The 19,524-nt window shown below is 44.9% G+C and overlaps 1 protein-coding gene across 2 annotated transcripts in view; it reads right to left on the bottom strand.

Moving 5' to 3' along the window:
- Positions 1-19,524, bottom strand: part of CDKL1 (cyclin dependent kinase like 1) — a 113,479-nt gene that overhangs the window by 16,183 nt on the left and 77,772 nt on the right. For both annotated transcript variants that reach the window (XM_077467604.1, XM_077467603.1), the window contains exon 4: positions 15,132-15,204. In XM_077467604.1, coding sequence (XP_077323730.1) covers positions 15,132-15,204 — 73 coding nt within the window. The remainder of the gene's footprint in view (positions 1-15,131; positions 15,205-19,524) is intronic.

Genomic DNA, 19,524 nt, shown 5'->3' with positions numbered 1-19,524 from the left:
TTAAAACAGCGTGGGGGCCCCCCTCTCCCCAAATCCATACCAGACTCTTATCAAGCATGCAGCCAAGCAGGCCAGGAAGGCGGAGGGGGGGAAGAGACATGCAAGGGCCCCCCTCCTGAACCATACCAGGCCGCATGCCCTCAACATGGAAGGGAGGAGGTGCTTTGTCCACCTTGTCCCCATGTTGATAAGGAAAAGGGCCTCTTCCCCACAACCTTGGGCCAGTGGTTGTAGGGGTCCGGGGGGGGGGGAGACTTATCAGAATTCGGCCCCCAGATCCTGGCCCCTTCATGTAAATGAGTATGGGGTATAATGTACCACTACTCATTCACCATTAGAATATGGGGTATATAATGTACCACTACTCATTTACCATTAGAATATGGGGTATATAATGTACCACTACTCATTCACCATTGGAAGATCAAAAAGTAAACAAACAATCGAATGTCCTTCATCAAAAAAAAAAATCAAAAAAAAAAAATCAATGTCCCTTGATGTAGATCCATCGTCAATCACAATGAACGCAGGCCACCAACCTGGAAAAAAAAAACGAAAAAAAAAGGGGTCTGCCCCTGACGAAGGCTCCTGCTGAATGACAGCGCCGCCATCCACCGCTGAATAAACTAAGAGGCCACCTGCTGATGCCATTGGGTGCCCATCCCTTGTGGCGTCATTGTACCAACATGCCCTGGTCGATGAGACATCAGGGCCAAGGGGCCAAAAACGCAAAAAAATAAAAAACTTTTTGTTTTCTACTCCTAGAAGTTGAAGTTGGAAAAACGCTTCTAGCCTACGATAATGAGCATGGACACATAGGATAACACTATTTGCTTCTAGGGGCAGAAAAAAAAAACGCTTAAAGTAGCTGCTAGGAGCTTAAAAATAAGTTATGCGCATGGAGCCTAAAAGTAAATTCAGAAGATAATATCCGTTTGGCCTTTTTTGACATGTACAGAATCTTCTCCCGACTACAAATTACTATTTGAAAAAACGTTCTGGTTCATAATCAGTGAGCAAAAATAAATAAATCTTTCCATCTGTCCCCCGATACCAAATTATTCTCCAATTGTTTGTTTCAAAATACTCAATAGCAATAATACATATAATGGTGATTTTGCTGTCCTTTTATACAATGCTGAGATTTTGAAGGACGTAGAGTCACTAAAAAAATGAAATATGCAAATTGTTTTTCAGTAACACGGAATTTGGGAATATGGGTACAGCTGGGCAACAGAAAAAAAAAACCACAACGGTGATAAAAGCGCTTTTGTTGTGACTGCATGTGGATCAGAACAAACAGAAGCGTAACAAGTCTTCATAGATAGGACACAGACAGTCTTTATAGGTATATAAACTGTTTTATGTGTTCTAGTTTGCATGAGAAATGGAAAGCAGATGGTGTGGAGTCTATAGTGTTATAAAGATCAGTTCTATACAGCCTAGCAACTAGAAGAAGCGTGCATTAAAGCCACAGACCCTGGTGCACCATGCATTTTAACAAGTAATAGGTAAGTGAATTCAGCACAATTTACTTTGCGTCACATTTTGGTAAAGCACAAATTCTCAATCTTACCCATGAAGATGCCGAGGCAAAATTTGCATTCGATCTTTTTTTTTCTTTTATTTGAACCAGCGGTCTCCAAACTGTGGCCCGGGGGCCAGATGCCATTTGCTTGCCTTTATCCATCCCTTGGGGCACTAGTTCATCCACTGATACTAACAATGGGGCATAATTTCTGTTGCTGACACCAACAGTGGAGCACTACTCCTCCCACTGATACCATCAGAAGGGCACAATTCCTTCCACTGGCACAAACAATGGGGCACGATTCCTTCCATTGACACCAACAATGGGGCACAATTCCTTCCATTGACACCAACGATGAGCCACAATTCCTTCCATTGACACCAACGATGGGAGACAATTCTTTCCATTGACACCAAGGATGAGGCACAATTCCCTCCGTTGACACCAACGATTAGGCACAATTCCTTCCATTGACACCAACGATGGGGCACAATTCCTTCCATTGACACCAACGATGGGGCACAATTCCTTCCATTGACACCAACGATGGGGCACAATTCCTTCCATTGACACCAACGATGGGGCACAATTCCTTCCATTGACACCAACGATGGGAGACAATTCTTTCCATTGACACCAACGATGGGAGACAATTCTTTCCATTGAAACCAATGATGGGGCACAATACCTTCAATTGACACCATCAATGGGGCACAATTACTTCCATTAACACCATCGATGGGGCACAATTCCTTCCATTGACACCAACGATGGGGCACAATTCCTTTTATTGACACCAACGAGGAGCCACAATTTTTTCCATTGAAACCAATGATGGGGCACAATTCTTTCCATTGACAACATCGATGGGGCACAATTCCTTCCAATGACACCAACGATGGGGCACAATTCCTTCGAGTGACACCAACGAGGGGGCACAATTCCTTCGATTGATACCAACGAGGGGGGCACAATTCCTTCCATTGACACCAAAGATGGGGCACAATTCTTTCCACTGAAACCAACGATGGGGCACAATTACTTCCATTAACACCAATGATGGGGTACAATTTCTTTTATTGACACAGAGGGGGCACAATTATTTCCATTGAAACCAATGATGGGGCACAATTCCTTCAATTGGCACCATCAATGGGGCACAATTCCTTCCACTGACACCATCGATGGGGCACAATTCCTTCCATTGACACCAACAATGGGGCAGAATTCTGTCTACTAACACCAACAATGGAGCACTTTTCCCCCACTCACACCATAGATGGGGCATTGTATACTCCCATTGGATACCAGGACATTTTCTACTCCCACTGTCCACAGTCCGGCCCCCATTAAAGTCTGTAGGATAGCAAAGTAGCCCTTTGTTTAGAAAGTTTGGAGAATGCTGATTTTGGTGCATTTTGGATAGCTTCTTTCACTAAGTATTTTTTTCTTGTTCAAATATATTTTTTTATTGAAAATTTTGTAGCGTATACACATCAGTAGCATGCAAAAGTCAAAACAGGGCCAATCAAAACTCCACACAGGGGGATATAGGCTATTTCCCAAATTACAAAGAAATTCATATAGTGGGTTTTTATTGTATTTCTTTTCCTTTTTCATTTATTTGGTCATGATTTGTACACAAATAATGAACAAAGCATAGAATAAGGAAGCCAATAAAGCAGGGGTTGACAAATTTGCTTGGAATCTAGGAGCCAGCTAAAAAAGTTAGGAGCCGGGTCCGTGACGGCGATCTGGACCTGTCCCTGGCCTGACATGGAGACAAGTGAGGGGAAGATAGCCCCCAGCCCCCCACCTGTCTCCAAGTCATTGCCCCCCATAGCTCTTAGAGGGACATTTTATTAATTTTTTTCAAATGACAATTTTTTTTTAAAATTGCATTTTAGTGTAAATATGAGATGTGAGGTCTCTCTGACCCCCCAGATCTCATATATAAGAGGACCTGTCATGCTTTTTTCTATTACAAGGGATTTTTACATTCCTTGTAATAGGAACAAAAGTGACACACTTTTTTTTTTTTTTTTTTTTTAAAGAACAGTGAAAAAAATAAAAATAAAAGTTAAAATAAAAAAAAAATATTTTAAACGCGCCCTGTCCCGCCAAGCTTGCGTGCAGAAGCGAACGCATATATGAAAGCGGTGTTCAAACCACACATGTGAGGTATCGCTGCGATCGGTAGAGTGAGAGCAATAATTCTAGCCCCAGACCTCCTCTGTAACTTAAAAAGTGCAACCTGTAGAATTTTTTAAATGTCGCCTATGGAGATTTTAAAGGGTAAAAGTTTGTCGCCATTTGATGAGCGGGCGCAATTTTGAAGCATGACATGTTTGGTATCGATTTACTCGACGCAACATTATCTTTCACAATATTAAAAAAATTGGGCTAACTTTACTGTTGTCTTATTTTTTTTTTTTTATTAAATACATTTTCCCCAAAAAAGTGCGCTTGTAAGTCCGCTGTGCAAATACGGTGTGACAGACAGTATTGCAACGACCACCATTTTATTCTCTAGGGTGTTAGAATAAAATATATATATAATTTTTAGGGGTTCTGAGTAAAGGGAAGAAAGATAGGCTGGCAGGCAGGGAAAATTAGCATTGCATCCATTAGCATTGCTGGTTGTAATTCCAACGGCCACCACAAGAGGGCGCCAGATTACAGAAGGAACCATAGGATCGTAGAAGGCCTCAAAGCCGGGGGCTAAATTACCGGCCGGCGGCGGCGCGGCCCGACGCGATCGCGCCGGGGGGGGGCCACGGAGACAGCATCTCCCCAGCTGTGCTGCCCCAGGCGCCAGGTCTGGAATTCTAGTCGCAAATGCGACCGGGCGCCCGGGTTTTGTCGAGCCCTGCAATAAAGGGTATTTTTTTAGAATAAGACCAGGTACAGGATAGTTGCAAGGAGCTTCTGTAATCCTCACAAACTACATGGAAGGTATTCCCTTGCTTAAAAAAAAAAATACTTTATAGAGTAATGCCGCTTTTGTAGGGCTATAAAAAAAATTATATATATATATATATATATATATATATATATACACACACTCACACACACACACACAGTATCTCACAAAAGTGAGTACACCCCTCACATTTTTGTAAATATTTTATTATATCCTTTGATGTGACGACACTGAAGAAATTCCACTTTGCTCCAATGTAAAGTAGTGAGTGTACAGCTTGTATAACAGTGTTAATTTGCTGTCCCCTCAACACACACACAGCTATTAATGTCTAATCTGCTGGCAACAAAAGTGAGTACACCCCTAAGTGAAAAAGTCCAAATTGTCAATATTTTATGTGGCCACTATTATTTTCCAGCACTGCCTTAACCCTCTTGGGTATGGAGTTCACCAGAGCTTCACAGGTTGCCACTGGAGTCCTCTTCCACTCCTCCATGATGACATCACAGAGCTGGTGGGTGTTGGAGACCTTGCGCTCCTCCACATTCCATTTGAGGATGCCCCACAGATGCTCAATAGGGTTTAGGTCTGAAGACATGCTTGGCCAGTCCACCACCTTTACCCTCAGCTTCTATAGCAAAGCAGTGGTCGTCTTGGAGGTGTGTTTGGGGTCATTATCATGTTTGAATACTGCCCTGCGGCCCAGTCTCTGAAGGGAGGGGATCATGCTCTGCTTCAGTATGTCACAGTACATGTTGGCATTCATGTTTCCCGTAATGATCTGTAGCTCCCCAGTTCCGGCAGCACTCATGCAGCCCCAGACCATGACACTCCCACCACCATGCTTGACTGTAGGCAAGACACACTTGTCTTTGTACTCCTCACCTGGTTGCCGCCACACACGCTTTACACCATCTTAACCAAATAAGTTTATCTTGGTCTCATCAGACCACAGGACATGGTTCCAGTAATCTACGTCCTTAGTCTGTTTGTTTTCAGCAAACTGTTTGCAGGCTTTCTTGTGCATCATCTTTAGAAGAGGCTTCCTTCTGGGATGACAGCCATTTAGACTTATTTGATGTGGTGCGTATGCTCTGAGCACTGACAGGTTGACTGTTATACAAGCTGTACACTCGCTACTTTACTTTGTAGCAAAGTGTAATTTAAGTGTTGTCACATGAAAAGATATATTAAAATATTTACAAAATTGTGAGGGGTGTACTCACTTTGTGAGATACTGTATATATACACACACAACCGCTACAAAAGCTTTTTGTAATCAAATGTTAAAAATTACCTTGCCTTCTCAATCTGCAGCACTGTAAGCCCTTGTACACACGGTCTGAGTTTCCGACGGAATGTGTCCTATCGGACCGTTTTGTCGGATATTCCGACTGTGTGTGGTCTGCATCGGACTGTTTCCGTCGGAATATCCGACGGACCAAGTTTTCCAACTTGCCGGTAAAATTTTCCAACAAAATGCTCCTATCGGACATACTCCGATCATGTGTAGCCTACTCCGATGGACAAAGTGCCACGCATGCACAGATCAAATTCCTAGACCAAAGCTATTGGCTACTAGCCTGAACGTAATCCTGTCGTAACGAAATAACGTCATCATGTTATGTACAATCGGATTTTCCGACATCTTAGTCCGTATGCAACATCACTTCCGAACCTCTTCCGGAATTAATCCGTCGGAATTACTCCGACGGATTTGGTAGTCGGAATCACCGACCGTGTGTACAAGGGCTAATTGTCTGTAAAATTCAATGTAATACAGCAACCTAAAGGCCTTCCGTACGCAGTTGGTGTAAACAACCTTCCCTGAAATGTCATTTTCTGCTTGTGTGATTGGCTTACAAATTTTGTGATTGTTATTTTAATTAAAAAAAAATTAACATTTACAAACATATTATAATTACCTGCTCTGTATAATGGTTTTGCACAGAGCAGCCCTGATGCTCCTGTTCTTGGTTCCCCTGCTAGCTCTTCTGGCTTCTCCCCCAGCTGAGTGCCCCACAGAGCAAGCTGCAGGGGGAGCTGCATGCAGAAGGTCTTTTACATTAATGCAGAAAATACATTAAAGCGGTTGTTAAGCCACTACCATAAAAACATGCAATCCCCTCTTTACTATAACATTATGTGCCCCAGTGTCTGTGTAATATAAAAAAAGATGCCGATCTGTACCTTATATCAGAGCGTCTCCTGGCACTCACGTGACTCTTCAGCTTTCTCCTCTGCCTGGCTGACAGCTCCAGTGGGCGGGGCCAAGCACTCCCGTTGACGTCAGCCAGGGAGGAGAGAGAGTCGAGGAGTCACGAAAGTGCCAGGAGAGAGGAGACGCTCTGATATAGGTACAGATCGGCATCTTTTTTTTTTTTTTTTTTAATCAACTTTACCCTGTATTTTCTATAGGCGACACTTTAAAAGCCCGCTCTGACCCGCTCCGAGGACAGTGGCAGGTGGGGAGTTTGACTGGGGCGGTGCACCTGTCAAACGTTAATGCAGGTGCCCTAAGGCGAGCTCAGGGAGGACAGAAACCTCTATTGGAGCAGAAGGGCATCTGTTTAGTGTTACGGAGGATGTCTGGTGTTAGAATTATTGCTGGCGTGCACGGCGATATGTAACATGTGTATCGCAATCAACGTTTTCACACGTAGTTGCCCGGAAGCATGCGTTTACGCGTATATGTGGGGGTGGAGGGGGCCCTCCAAAAATGTTTTGGGGGGGGGATTTTATGTGCTTGTGTGTAACTTAATTTTTTTGCATCACATGCATTTTGCCAATATGGTGAAATTTAGCCCAAAACTTCAAACTTTTACAAGGAAATTAAAAATTTTGCTCACTACTGTGTAAAAGAAATGACCAGCGCCAGCTTCCATATTTCCTCTGTTAGGATTTTTTTTTTTTGTAATCTTGTATCAACCAAAGAGTTAATTATTGACAAACTAAAGAACAATTAGCTAAAACCTAAACCCTGGCACATGCAATGATCACAACAGGAGAGCAGGTGTCACGAGAGAGATTAGTGCAAGATGAGACGGGGGGGGGGACAGTGTAATCCAGCTAGAAATGCTAATTGGTTCTAAATTTGGTCTTTAATGGCTCCAGCAAGAAGAGAGAAGTAGTAAACACAATTTGAAAGTTAGGAAGCCTCTGGCTGTGTCATCTGAAGGACATGTATGGCTGACACAGTGAAGCCGATGTCTTGTCAAATAGGGTCCTCCATCAGATGCTGTCCCCTGCGTACTGCGCATGCGCAGTACACAGGAACACAGATTCCGAAAATTACCGAGGATGAACGGCGCCTGCGCCGTGAGTCCAGGTTCTATCCCCACTATCCAAGTGGACATAGAGTTAGAATAAAAAAGAGCCGAGCGCAGCGAGGCCGAGCCCGAAGCGTGGCGAGCGAAGCTCGCCCGCGAGGGGCCCTCTAAAATTCACAACCCTATGTCCGCTTGGATGGTGGGGCTACCACCTCCTCTCACGGCGCAGGCGCCGTTCAGCTTCGGAGTACGGAGCGGACACATATTGATGGCCGGACTCTATTAGGCAGAACACCGGCCATACAATAGTAGAATTTTGTTTACCGCCTTCCTGCCCAGGCCAATTTTCAGCTTTCAGCGCTGTCACACTGAATGACAATTGTGCGGTCATGCTACACTGTACTCATATGAAATTTTTATCATTTTTTTCACATAAGTAGAGTTTTCTTTTGGTGGTATGTAATTACTGTGGGGTTTATTATTTTTTAAAAATAAATAAAGACCGAAAATTTTGAAAAAAAAAATACCCTTTCGTAGTTTCAAATTTTGCAAACAGGTAATTTTTCTCCTTCACTAATGGGCACTGATAGGCTGCACTGATGGGCACTGATGAGGAGGCACTGGTGGGATCTAAGGAGGCACTGATAGGCGAGACTGATAAACACAGATAGGTGGCACTGTTAGGCGGCACTGACAGGTGGTACTGATAGGCACTGGTAGGCGGCACTAGTAGGTTGCACTGATGAGGTGGCACTGATAAGCACTGATGAGACGGCACTGGTGAGCACTGATGAGGAGGCACTGATAGGTGGCATTGATAGAAGGCACTGATAGGCACTAATAGGTGGCACAGATGGGCACTGGTAAGTGGCACTGTTAGGACTTCACTGATAATCAAGACACTGATAATCAGTGTCCTGATTATCAGTGTACATGTCCCTTTTAGAGAAGCCACTTACCGGCTCTCTTCTACTCTCCTCATGCTGTGTTCATGTCCCTTTTAGAGAAGCCACTTACCAGCTCTCTTCTACTCTCCTCATGCTGTGTTCATGAGGAAAGGAGTGACCATAACTGGCTTCTGTTTACCTCCATGATTGGCTGTGATTGGAAGCAGCTGATCACGTTGTAAAGAGCCGCTGATTGGCTCTTTACCTCAATCTGTGATCAACTGCAATGGCACTGTAGCCGTCATTCACCTATAACGCGGTCAGCAAGTGGTTAAATAAAAACGGAAAATTGTATACTCACCTTTCCGTAATTTTCCTTTCCTGACGCATCCCATGGCAGCACACACAGTGGGTTGTGACTCCGCCTCCACAACCTGATAGGACTGGTTAGCTATAAGATTTGAAGAGGAGTCCACCGTTGCATTCTCAGTAACTATCACCTTAGAGGGGTGGGATCCTGTGTGCTGCCATGGGATGCGTCAGGAAAGGAAAATTACGGAAAGGTGAGTATACAATTTTCCGTTTTCCTGACGCATCATGGCAGCACACACAGTGGGAAATAACTCGCTACATGGGAGGGTGCTTTTAAGAAGCTTTTTTATTTACTCAAGTACAAGATATAGATGAGTTTGATTGAATAATTGATCTCCCGAACTCAATCGTGGTTAATTGAGCCGGATCTATTCTATAGTGAGACATGAATGTGGTTTTTGATGACCAAGTTGCTGCCTTGCAAATAGTCTCTGGTGATACTCTGCTGTACGCTGCCCATGAGGTCGCCATCGCTCTCGTCGAATGCGCTTTCAGGTTTTCCGGTATTGGAAGGTGTTGAACTAGATATGCTTTCTTGATGATTTTAATCAACCATGAGGATATTGTTCTTGAAGAAGCCGCTTGACCTTTTTTGGCGCCATGCGGAATGACTAGGAGGTTTTCTGACTTCCTGAATGGAGCGGTAGCCTCCAGGTAGGCGGATATTGCAGACTTCACGTCCAGAGGGTGTGGATTTCCATCTGTGTTGAGAAATACGGGAAGATTGATCTCCGGATTAAAGTGGAAGCTAGATGCTACCTTTGGCACAAACCGTTCCGAAGGTCTGAGTACGACCCTGTCTGGGAAAAAAAACTAGGTGTGGTTCTTTGATTAGTAGAGCTTGCAGCTCGGAGACCCTTTTGGCCGATGTGATTGCAACTAGAAACGATAGTTTTAGTGTCAAGTCCCATAGGGATATTGATCCCCCCGTCGAGAAAGGTTCTTTGGTTAAAGCTTCCAGGACGATCGATAGGTCCCAGGTCGGAAAAATTGGTTTTCTAGGAGGCCTTCTTTTTAGGCATGCTTTCTGAAACTGAATGATGAGGGGGTTTAAAGCCCACTTGATTCCTGTCATTGCGGATATGGCAGAGACATGAACTTTTAAAGTGCTTGACCTTAAGCCTTTCTCTAGGCCTAGTTGTAGGAATTCTAACACCTGAGAGACTGAAGGAGAAAGGGGATTCCAGGACTGTAGTTGGGCTATTGCAGAAAATCTTTTCCAAATCTTATTATATATGTTGTTTGTCGATTTCTTCCTTGCTTGTTGTAAGGTGGATATTACTCTTAATGAACAACCCTGATCTAGTAACCTTTCCCTTTCAGTTTCCAAGCCGTCAGGTGTAGTCGTTCTGGTGACGGGTGTAGAAATTTCCCTTGTGAGAGCAAGTCTGGGAACAGTGGAAGTGGGAGAGGCTCTTCTGTGTTCAATTGCAGGATGGTCGGAAACCATGGTCTTCTGGGCCAGAAGGGCAACACTGCTATTACCGTGGAAGACGAAGTCCTCAGTCTGGCCAGAAACCTGGCTATCAAGGGCACCGGAGGGAATATGTAACCTAGGCGAAATTCCCAAGGATGGTGGAGACAGTCGATCCCTGTTGCTGCTGGATAGGCGGTCCTTGCTAAGAAGCGAGTACATTTGCGATTCGCTGGAGTCGCTGCCAGATCTATATCGTTAACACCCCATTTGTGTGTCAGCAGAGTAAAGGCCTTGTGACTGAGAGACCACTCGTTGTTTGAAATAAATATTCGACTTAGATCGTCCGCGAGTTGGAGATCCGTCAGGTAGACTTGGGCCCACTCGATTATAGGTCGTACCTCCCGCATTAGGACTTTGCTTCTTGTGCCCCCTTGCCTGTGGACATAATTCACAGCCACTGTGTTGTCCATACGCAGGAGGACATTCTTCCCTGAAAGGAGGGGACTGAAAGTTAGAAGTGCTTGCCATGCAGCCCTGAGTTCCAGAACATTCGAGACTATCCCCTGTGGACAGAAGGGCCAGCGGCCCTGTGCTCCCCGATCTAGATGATACGCACCCCAGCCAAGGTAACTGGCATCTGACGTTACTATTTCTGGGAGTGGATGAACGATAGGACGACGGCGAGTTAGATTGTTGGTTTGAGTCCACCAACGTACTGACTCCTTGACTGCTCTGGTGATTATTTGTTGTGACATGGACACCCCGTTCCATTGTTTTAGGAACGAATTCTGGAATACCCTGGAGTTCCATTGAGACCACTGAACCATTAGAAAGGTTGATGACATTGAGCCCAGAATACTTAAGCATTTTCTTGGCGATAGGTGGTCTACTGATAGTAGCTTTCTCACTTTGCGGATAAGAGGATGAAGTTTCTCCTGGGGGAGCCCTACTGTGTTGGATCTGGTGTCCAATTCGGCTCCTAGGAAGACCATCTTCTGCACTGGGACCAGGCTGCTCTTCCTCCAATTCACTATCCACCCGAATTGCTGGAGTGTGGAAATCAGAATTGAACGATGTCGTAGAAGTATTTCTCGACTGTCTGCTAGAAGAAGAATATCGTCGAGATAGTGTAGGACTCTTAGACCTCTTTCTCTCAATAGTGCTATAACCGGAAGTAACACCTTTGTGAAGGTCCTGGGTGCCGTTGATATCCCAAATGGGAGGCTTTTGAATTGAAAGTGTTGCCTGCCTATCGCAAAGCGTAGGTACTTTTGAAAGGTTTGATGCACTGGAATGTGTAGATAGGCGTCGGATAAATCGACCGAGAGCATCCAATCCTTCTCCCCTATTGCTAGTAATATTGATTGGAGACTCTCCATCCTGAATGATTCGACTAGAATCATTTGGTTTAACTTCTTTAAGTCCAACACGGGCCTCAAGTCGCCTGTTTTCTTTGACACCAAGAAAAGGGGAGAGTAAAACCCCTCTCCTCTCTGCTCCTGTGGAACTTCTATAATTGCTTGCTTCTGGAGCAACTCCATAACGTATCTGACTAACAGCTTTCGCTTCAGGCGCGAAAAGGGTAGTTTGGTAGATTTGTAGTGGTTTTTTGGCGGTTTTCGCTTGAATTTCCACCTGTGGCCTTGCTGAATGGTGGATATCGCCCAGGGTTCTTTTATTTTGTCTATCCAAGTTTGGGCAAATAGCCTCAGCCTCGCACCAACTATTGCGGGCTGGGCATGCGTGGCATCAAAAAGATTTCTGTTGGTCTCCCGGCACGGTTGTCTTCGATTTTTGGACTCTCACAAAAGAGGGTTGTGTGCTTCGCCAATTCCGTTTGAATTCTTTCCCGGGTCTATAAGACCTTACGTCCCGGTACCTTTCCGGAAGGTGACGTCTGAAGGGCGGATTTTTTTTGTTGCCTGGATCTTCTGTCCGACGGTATTAGACCCGATTTTCCCCCCGTGACCTTTGATATTGCGGAATCTAATTTTGAGCCAAAAAGGTTAGTGCCATCATAAGGGATCTTACACCAGCTGGTTTTGGAAGTCGCATCAGCAACCCAAGGTTTTAGCCAGAGAGCCCTTCTGGAAGTTACTGAGGCCAGCATTGCTCTTGCTGATGACCGAATAACGTCCACCGCCGCCTCCGCTACGAAATCACCCGCAAGGCTGAGTTCCTGCAGTGCTGAAATGATTTTGTCTTGGTCCGCTGCTTCTGCGATTAATTTTTCAACTCCAGATGTCCAGGAGGTGATGGCTCTACCGACCGCTGCTAGAGCGATTGCAGGCCTACAGGCCCCCCCCCGCTGCTGAGTAGGCTTTCTTAAGGTCGAGATCGATTTTGCGATCCATCACATCTTTAAATGTTACGGCGTCCTCTATTGGTAGGGTTACATGGCGCGCTAATCGCATCAGTGAAGAGTCTACCACAGGAGCGGAGATAAGAGGGTTCACTGCTGGCTCTTTTAGGGGATAGAGCTTCGCTAATCTGTTGTTTAAGCCGGATTTCTTCTCTGGTTTTTGCCATTCATCTCTTATGAGCTCTTCTAGCTCTTCGATAAAGGGGAAGACCTCAGGGTCTTTTTTTAGGTTAGGGAAGTATTTCCTTAACTTAGGCGGGACCTCTCTCTCTTCTTCCCAACCGATCGCTTCCTTAACCGATTTCGCAAAAGGGTTTATTAATGCAAAGTCGAAAACTGTAGGGGTCAGGGGATCCTCATCCTCTGGGGAGTCATCTGGATCCTGAGGAGAATGAGAGGTTGAGGCTGAGTTAGATGACCTGATTGGATCATAAGCTGTCACCTGAAGGATTGTTTCCTTAACTGAGTCTCTTACAATATTAGAGGCTTCTCTAGCGTCAGCTTCCTTGTCCCGAGTTGCTTCCTCCAGACAGACTTGGCAAACAAGCTTACTAGGTAATGCTTGCGCTCCACAGACCCAACAGGAATTAACCGCAGGACGGGTATGGTGTTCCTCTCGATGAGAGGATGGCGGTTCTCTGTGATGACGGGAAGACCTTGATCGACTTCGCCGAGAGTGAGAGTGTCTTGAGGGGGAACATTCCTTTCTTTTAGAATGGGATGACCCCGAAGACCTGCCAGAGCTACCAAAATGAAAGGGTATTAGTGGCAGAGCTCTCTTTTTTCTCCTCTTCGCTACTTACCAATCCATACGCCCCCTTACCTTACTGTTCTAGGATGGTCTACTAAGGCAGCGGTCTCCATGAGGAAGAATAGAGTACACCTGTGACCAGAGGTTTTCAGTATAAGAGCCAATGCAGAGTATGGGCAGAAGGTGCAGCAAATAAATGAATGGCAAAGTGCATAAAGATGAAAGGAAGAGGCTTACCAGAGTTCAGGAGGACTTGTCTTGCAAGGCAGCAGGCTGTGTGCAGAGATCAGGATGGTAGATGGCGTGGAAGGCACAAGCAGCACTTGCAAACGAAAATGTCATTTTTTAAATAGCCCGCCGTCGCTGGAAGAGTGACGTCACCGCCGCGCATGCGCACTGGCCGTCTGCGCCGCCCTGCGCCATCTTGGATGCTGGCAAATGCAGAGGGCAAGGGGAAAACGTCACTTCCTGAGCGCCGAACGTCCGGACGGAACCGCCATGATGGAAGGGTCACAGCGCCGTGGAACTACAGGGCTCAGCGTGCCCAAAGGGGAGAAAAGGAAGAAAAAATACCAAAAAAAAAAGAAAAAGGACAACTGTGGCTGAGGACTGAAAACAGAAGGTAGGCAGAGACAAGGGGACATGCTGGGAGCACGACAGATAGGAAGGGGGAGACCGCTGCAAACATTACAACCTCTTTAAGGTTTTTTTCTTTTAAAAGCCCGCTGCTTTATAATTTTTTTGCCCCTGAGACCACCAGAGTGGGGCTCCCTGCGTTATGGCTCCTTTAGAGACCGTACGGACAGGGACTTCCAAGTAGGAGAGGCTGAACCTAGCTGGGGTGGTGCGGTAAGGGGTTCCATGCTAACCGAACACGAAACGTAATGTCCCATACAGGTGAGGAAAAAAAGGAGAATGCAACGGTGGACTCCTCTTCAAATCTTATAGCTAACCAGTCCTATCAGGTTGTGGAGGCGGAGTCACAACCCACTGTGTGTGCTGCCATGATGCGTCAGGAAAGTCAGTTTTTCAATTCAAAGGAATAGGATGGAACTTTTTTCTCGAAAAAACTTCTAACAGCGCCGGCAGTAAACTGCTAGAAAAGGAAGAAATGGACCCTTTTGTGCAATATTTTGCACAGCGCAGGTAAATATAACATCTTTTTAACCCCCCCAAAACATTTTCACACGGGCCGCTTTACTGTGCCCCATGTAGGTCAGTGTTTTCCCGGCATAGGGATACACATGGGTTGCGTGCATCCCCATGCCAGCATCCCATTCATTTATATTGGGACACCAAACTGCACAGACACAGCCGCTGTGTCCTAATATAACATGCGGGCGAGTGCGGGTTCAGGTCCCTGAACACATACAGGGTGCATTCATGGACCAGCACCTACACGTCCTATTAGGACACAGAGGCTGTGTCTGTGCAGCCACGTGTCCCAATAGAAATGAATGGGGCGCCGGCACAGGGATGCACGCAACACCTATGCATATCTATGGTGGGAAAACACAAACCTGAACAAGGCCTGCAGTAAAGCGCCCCATGTGAATGGACCCTTCGATGTCTAGTACATGAATCGGATTAACCATACTCCCAAAAATCGCTGTACTTACATTGTGTTTGTGGCAGAAGTTGACGGCTTGTAACGTTTGCCAGATTATGCTTTTTACAAGATGTTCTGGTACACTAAAGAAAACAGAAAGAAAATAAAACAAATCAGATCAGCCAAATTTCCCTTTTACAGAATGTGCACAGCCAACAAGTCAATGTTATGTTCCAGTATGTTTTATCACCATCACGTGTTATGTTTTTGGGGTTTATCTTCAAGATGTGCAAAAAGAGAACACGCAAACACTTGCAAGTAAAATCAAACTGTATATAATATTTAATGAAGTAATGACAGATTGAGATCACAATTGAAACAATTTGGAAAAATATAACAAGAAACGTATGCCTCGTTTCCACTGAGCGGAACGGGTTCGGGTCAGTACAGTTTGGAAGTGTAAGTCGAAAATGTCCGATCAGGCGGTGTTGTCGGATAATCCGACCGTGTGTGGGCTCCATCGGACTGTTTCCGTTGGAATATCCAACCGACAAACTTTTAGAGCTGGGCTGTAAAATTTTCCGACAACATGATCCGATCGGACTTTGTACGATCGTTTGTAAAAAATTCCGATCGGACAAAGTGCCACGCATGCTCAGATCAAATTCCTAGACCAAAGCTATTGGCTACTAGCCTGAACGTAGTCCCGTCGTAATTTAATAATGCAGATATAGAACAGGGGAAGAGGTAACCAACCTCACAGGACTTTTAAGGGTATCAATATTATGTAATGTAGGGAGGACCCATAGGGATCAAACAACAATGGACCATAGATTAAAAATCACAAAATTTATTACAAAGAAGAAAATAATCAAAATATACTACAAAACAGCATATGTAGAGATCCATCCAATACACGATGATTTTAAAGAATTTCTTTAGAACTCAATCAACATAGTTTAAACGGTGCTCGACATGTTTCACTCAAAAACAGAGTTTCATCAGGAGCTTTGAATCAATATAAACATTGTAGTGCTGTATGGATAGACATATGAATAAATGAAATACAGAATTGTACTTTAAACATTGCAGAAAATATACAAAAAAGTACCATATAAACACATGTAAATTAGGTAGAAAAATCACAAAATATATACAAAGATAAGGGCGTCTGAATAGTCAAAGATCAAAAAACCTGGGAAATTTCGCTCTCACCTGCAATAAAGTCAGCAAAGAACCAATCAATCAACGGTAATCCGAACGGAAAACATACCCAAAGGGGGCCTCAACAAAAATAGAAATGGGGACATCTGGACCTTTTCTTGGCTTGCAGAGAAACTCTCCTAAATGTCAGGTATCGTCTGATTTGGTGGCTCCACCTCGGCTTTATAAATTTCGTAATTAAATAACGTCATCACGTTCTGAACGATCGGATTTTCCGTCCACTTGTGTGTAAGCAACACCAGTTGACAAAATCCGTCGGACAAAATGGATTTGGTTGTCGGCATGTCCGACCGTGTGTACAAGGGCTTACAGGTGAGCGTTTCCAGTGCAAGTCGGACCATCAGGGGCCATACGGGGTTTAGAAAAAAATGCCTTTGATGTGAGCATTGACGTTTTTTTCTGTCCGCCAATCAGTGGAATGTATTGTGTGATGCCAGTAACTCCTCCCCAACAGTACCGTACCATTTTGTATGGCCCCGCATCTGAAGCAGGACCCTGAATGGTGCGGTACGGTTCGGTTGTATGGGCTGCTTTCATAATGGAAACACTCAAAATAGCATACCGTACTGAACCAAACCGATCCGCTCAGTGGAAAACGAGGCATAAGCTATAGATGCCTTTTCGCCAAGGAGATCCACCCGTTTTACAGCTTGGCTGATAATCAGACCAGATGCATGCACATAGCAGCCCTGGTGAGAGTCTAACCTTTTCAAGTTTTGGCTGTGGTATATACAGGAGCAATTGGTGGTATTGACCAATTGTAACCCCTGGAAAGTAGCATTATTTTTTAAGGTAGCACATATTCCTTTAGTTAGTCAGCTTGTAGAAAAAACATTCCTGTAGCATTAGGTCAGTCAAGGTAAAACCATCCCGGGCTTGGGATGCATTCTTATGTATTTATTACTGAGCCAAACTAAGGAGAATGAAACTTCTCCATCACAGCAATACAGCAGATTTGTTCTAGAAGGAAATATTGTTGGAACGAGAGGATTTGTGCTGTGGGGAGACTGGGCTCACAGAGCTAGGAGGAGAGATTTGTGCTGGGAGGTGTTTTGTTTGGGAGGGGGGGTGTACTAGAAGGTGCGATTTGTCAGGGGAGCATTTGTGCTAGGAGGGGGAACTTTTTTTTTGACTTAAGGGAGAGGATCTGTACTAGTACGGATGATTAAGGGGGATTTGTGCTCAGAGGGCAAATTTGAGGGGTAGAGGATTTGTGCTACGAGGGGGGAATATGGGAAAGGAGACGATTTGAGCTGGGAGGGGGGAGGGATAGGGGGGGCAAAGATTTATGCAGGGTTGGGGTTTGCTTTAAGGGTGGGATTTTTACTGGTAAGAGGGGGAATTTGTGTTTGGGAGAATATGGCTTTTAAAGGAAATTTAGATTAGTGCTCAAATTTTTTGCACATACATCTTGGGGAGGGGGGGGGGGGGGGGGTGCGCCATTTGGCATCTTTACCCTGGGCGCTAGATAGCCTTGTCCCAACATGGGTACCAGCTATAAGTCCACAGTAACAATGGTTCGTAGAGCATAGCAGTAATAGAGCTGGTAATTTACATGGAGGACTGTGGGAAAACCTAGAGAAGGACTTCATATAGACCTTAGTGTATCCAAAGCTGACCATGGATAATTGGTTAGCTGCAAGTGAATCTGTACACAAATTCTTCCATCCACAAAAGAGGTACCGGACAAATTTTGATCCATCTGTGACCACCTTTACTCTTATACATAGTCGTAGCTCCCAACTGTCCTTGATTTTGAGGGACTGTCTCTGATTTGGAGCAATGTCCCTCTGTGCCTCTTTACCTCTCGTGTGTCCCTCATTTTGGTCTGATCTATATCTTTCAAAAAGTGTTTCCCGGCGTTAAACCTCTCACCCAATTTCTAAATTGCTGTATTTTCTCCTTTAAGGGGGTGTGGCAGGGGCGTGTCCAATGCCTAGATACATTTGTTAGTAGGTGTCCCTCATTCCCATCTCAAAATGTTGGGAGCTATACATATTGCTGATTTTTCTACAACACTTCATGGAAAACAATAAGCCATTGACCTCAGTTACCACCTCCAAAGGATCATGGAGTTGCGTGTCTCCAGCACAACCAAGATGCCAGTTCACCATAGGGGGGCCATTCTTGGATAGACAGCATTTAACCAGCCAATTGTTTTTTGGGGGTTCGGAGAAGACATTAGATCAGCTGAAGGGTTTGCCAAGGAAAGAGGAAAAATATACAGACTCCATGTTTTTAGAATTCCTGGTCAGACCTAGACACAGGATCCCATTGTTTCGGTCCGTTCGCGGAGTGAGAGAAGAAGATGAATGGACTTCGAGAATGGACTTTATGTCCCAAGCTGTGTCTTTTCTTTTGTACCATTTTGACACTTTTTTTGTGAAATGGTAGGGGTAGATTTGTACCCCTTTACCATTTCACACGGGGGGGGGGGCGGGATCTGGGGATCCCCTTGTCAAAGGGGGCTTCCAGATTCTGATAAGCCCCCCGCACGCAGACCCCCCACAACCAGCAAGCAAGGGTTGTGGGGATGAGGCCCTTGTCCCCATCAACATGGGGACAAGGTGCTTTGGGGCGCTCTCTCGTCACCCCTCTTTTCCTGTGGCCTGCCAGGTTGCGTGCTCGGATAAGTGTCTGGTATGCATTTTTTTTTTTTAAATTTTGGTGCAGGATTCCCCTTAGAATCCATACCAGACCTGAAGAGTCTGGTATGGATTTTGAGGGGGACCCCCCACACCATTTTTTTTTTTTGGCATGGGGTTCCCCTTAAAATCCATACCAGACCTGAAGAGTCTGGTATGGATTTTGAGGGGGACCCCCACACCATTTAAAAAAAAAAATTGGCGCGGGTTCCCCTTAATATCCATGAAGGGCCTGGTATTGAATTTGAGGGGACTCCCATGCAATTTTTTTTATTATTTTGTTTCGGGGTTCCCCTTAATATTCATACCAGACCCAAAGGGCCTGGTAATAGACTGGGGGGATCCCTTGCTATTTTTTTCAATGACTTATCTGTATTGCTGGGAACGACAATTCATTATAGCCACGAGTACTTTTAAATGACTTTTTTTCCTTTAGAAATGTCATTTTGTGCAGGGACTGTTCTCAATCGGGAAAAATGTGCCACTTTACAGGCATACTATAGACACCCCCCAGGTTCGAAATTTAAAGGAATATTTCACTTTTATTGTTTTACTGTAAGCATTATTAAAATCACTGCCATTTTTAAAACTTTT

The sequence above is a fragment of the Lithobates pipiens genome, unplaced genomic scaffold, assembly GCF_037356315.1.
Source record: "Lithobates pipiens isolate NorthernLeopardFrog02 unplaced genomic scaffold, aLitPip1_a1.2 Scaffold_57, whole genome shotgun sequence".
Taxonomy (NCBI): Eukaryota; Metazoa; Chordata; class Amphibia; order Anura; family Ranidae; genus Lithobates; species Lithobates pipiens.
Note: the sequence above shows the minus strand (reverse complement) of the source record. Positions and strands in the feature narration are given on the sequence as shown.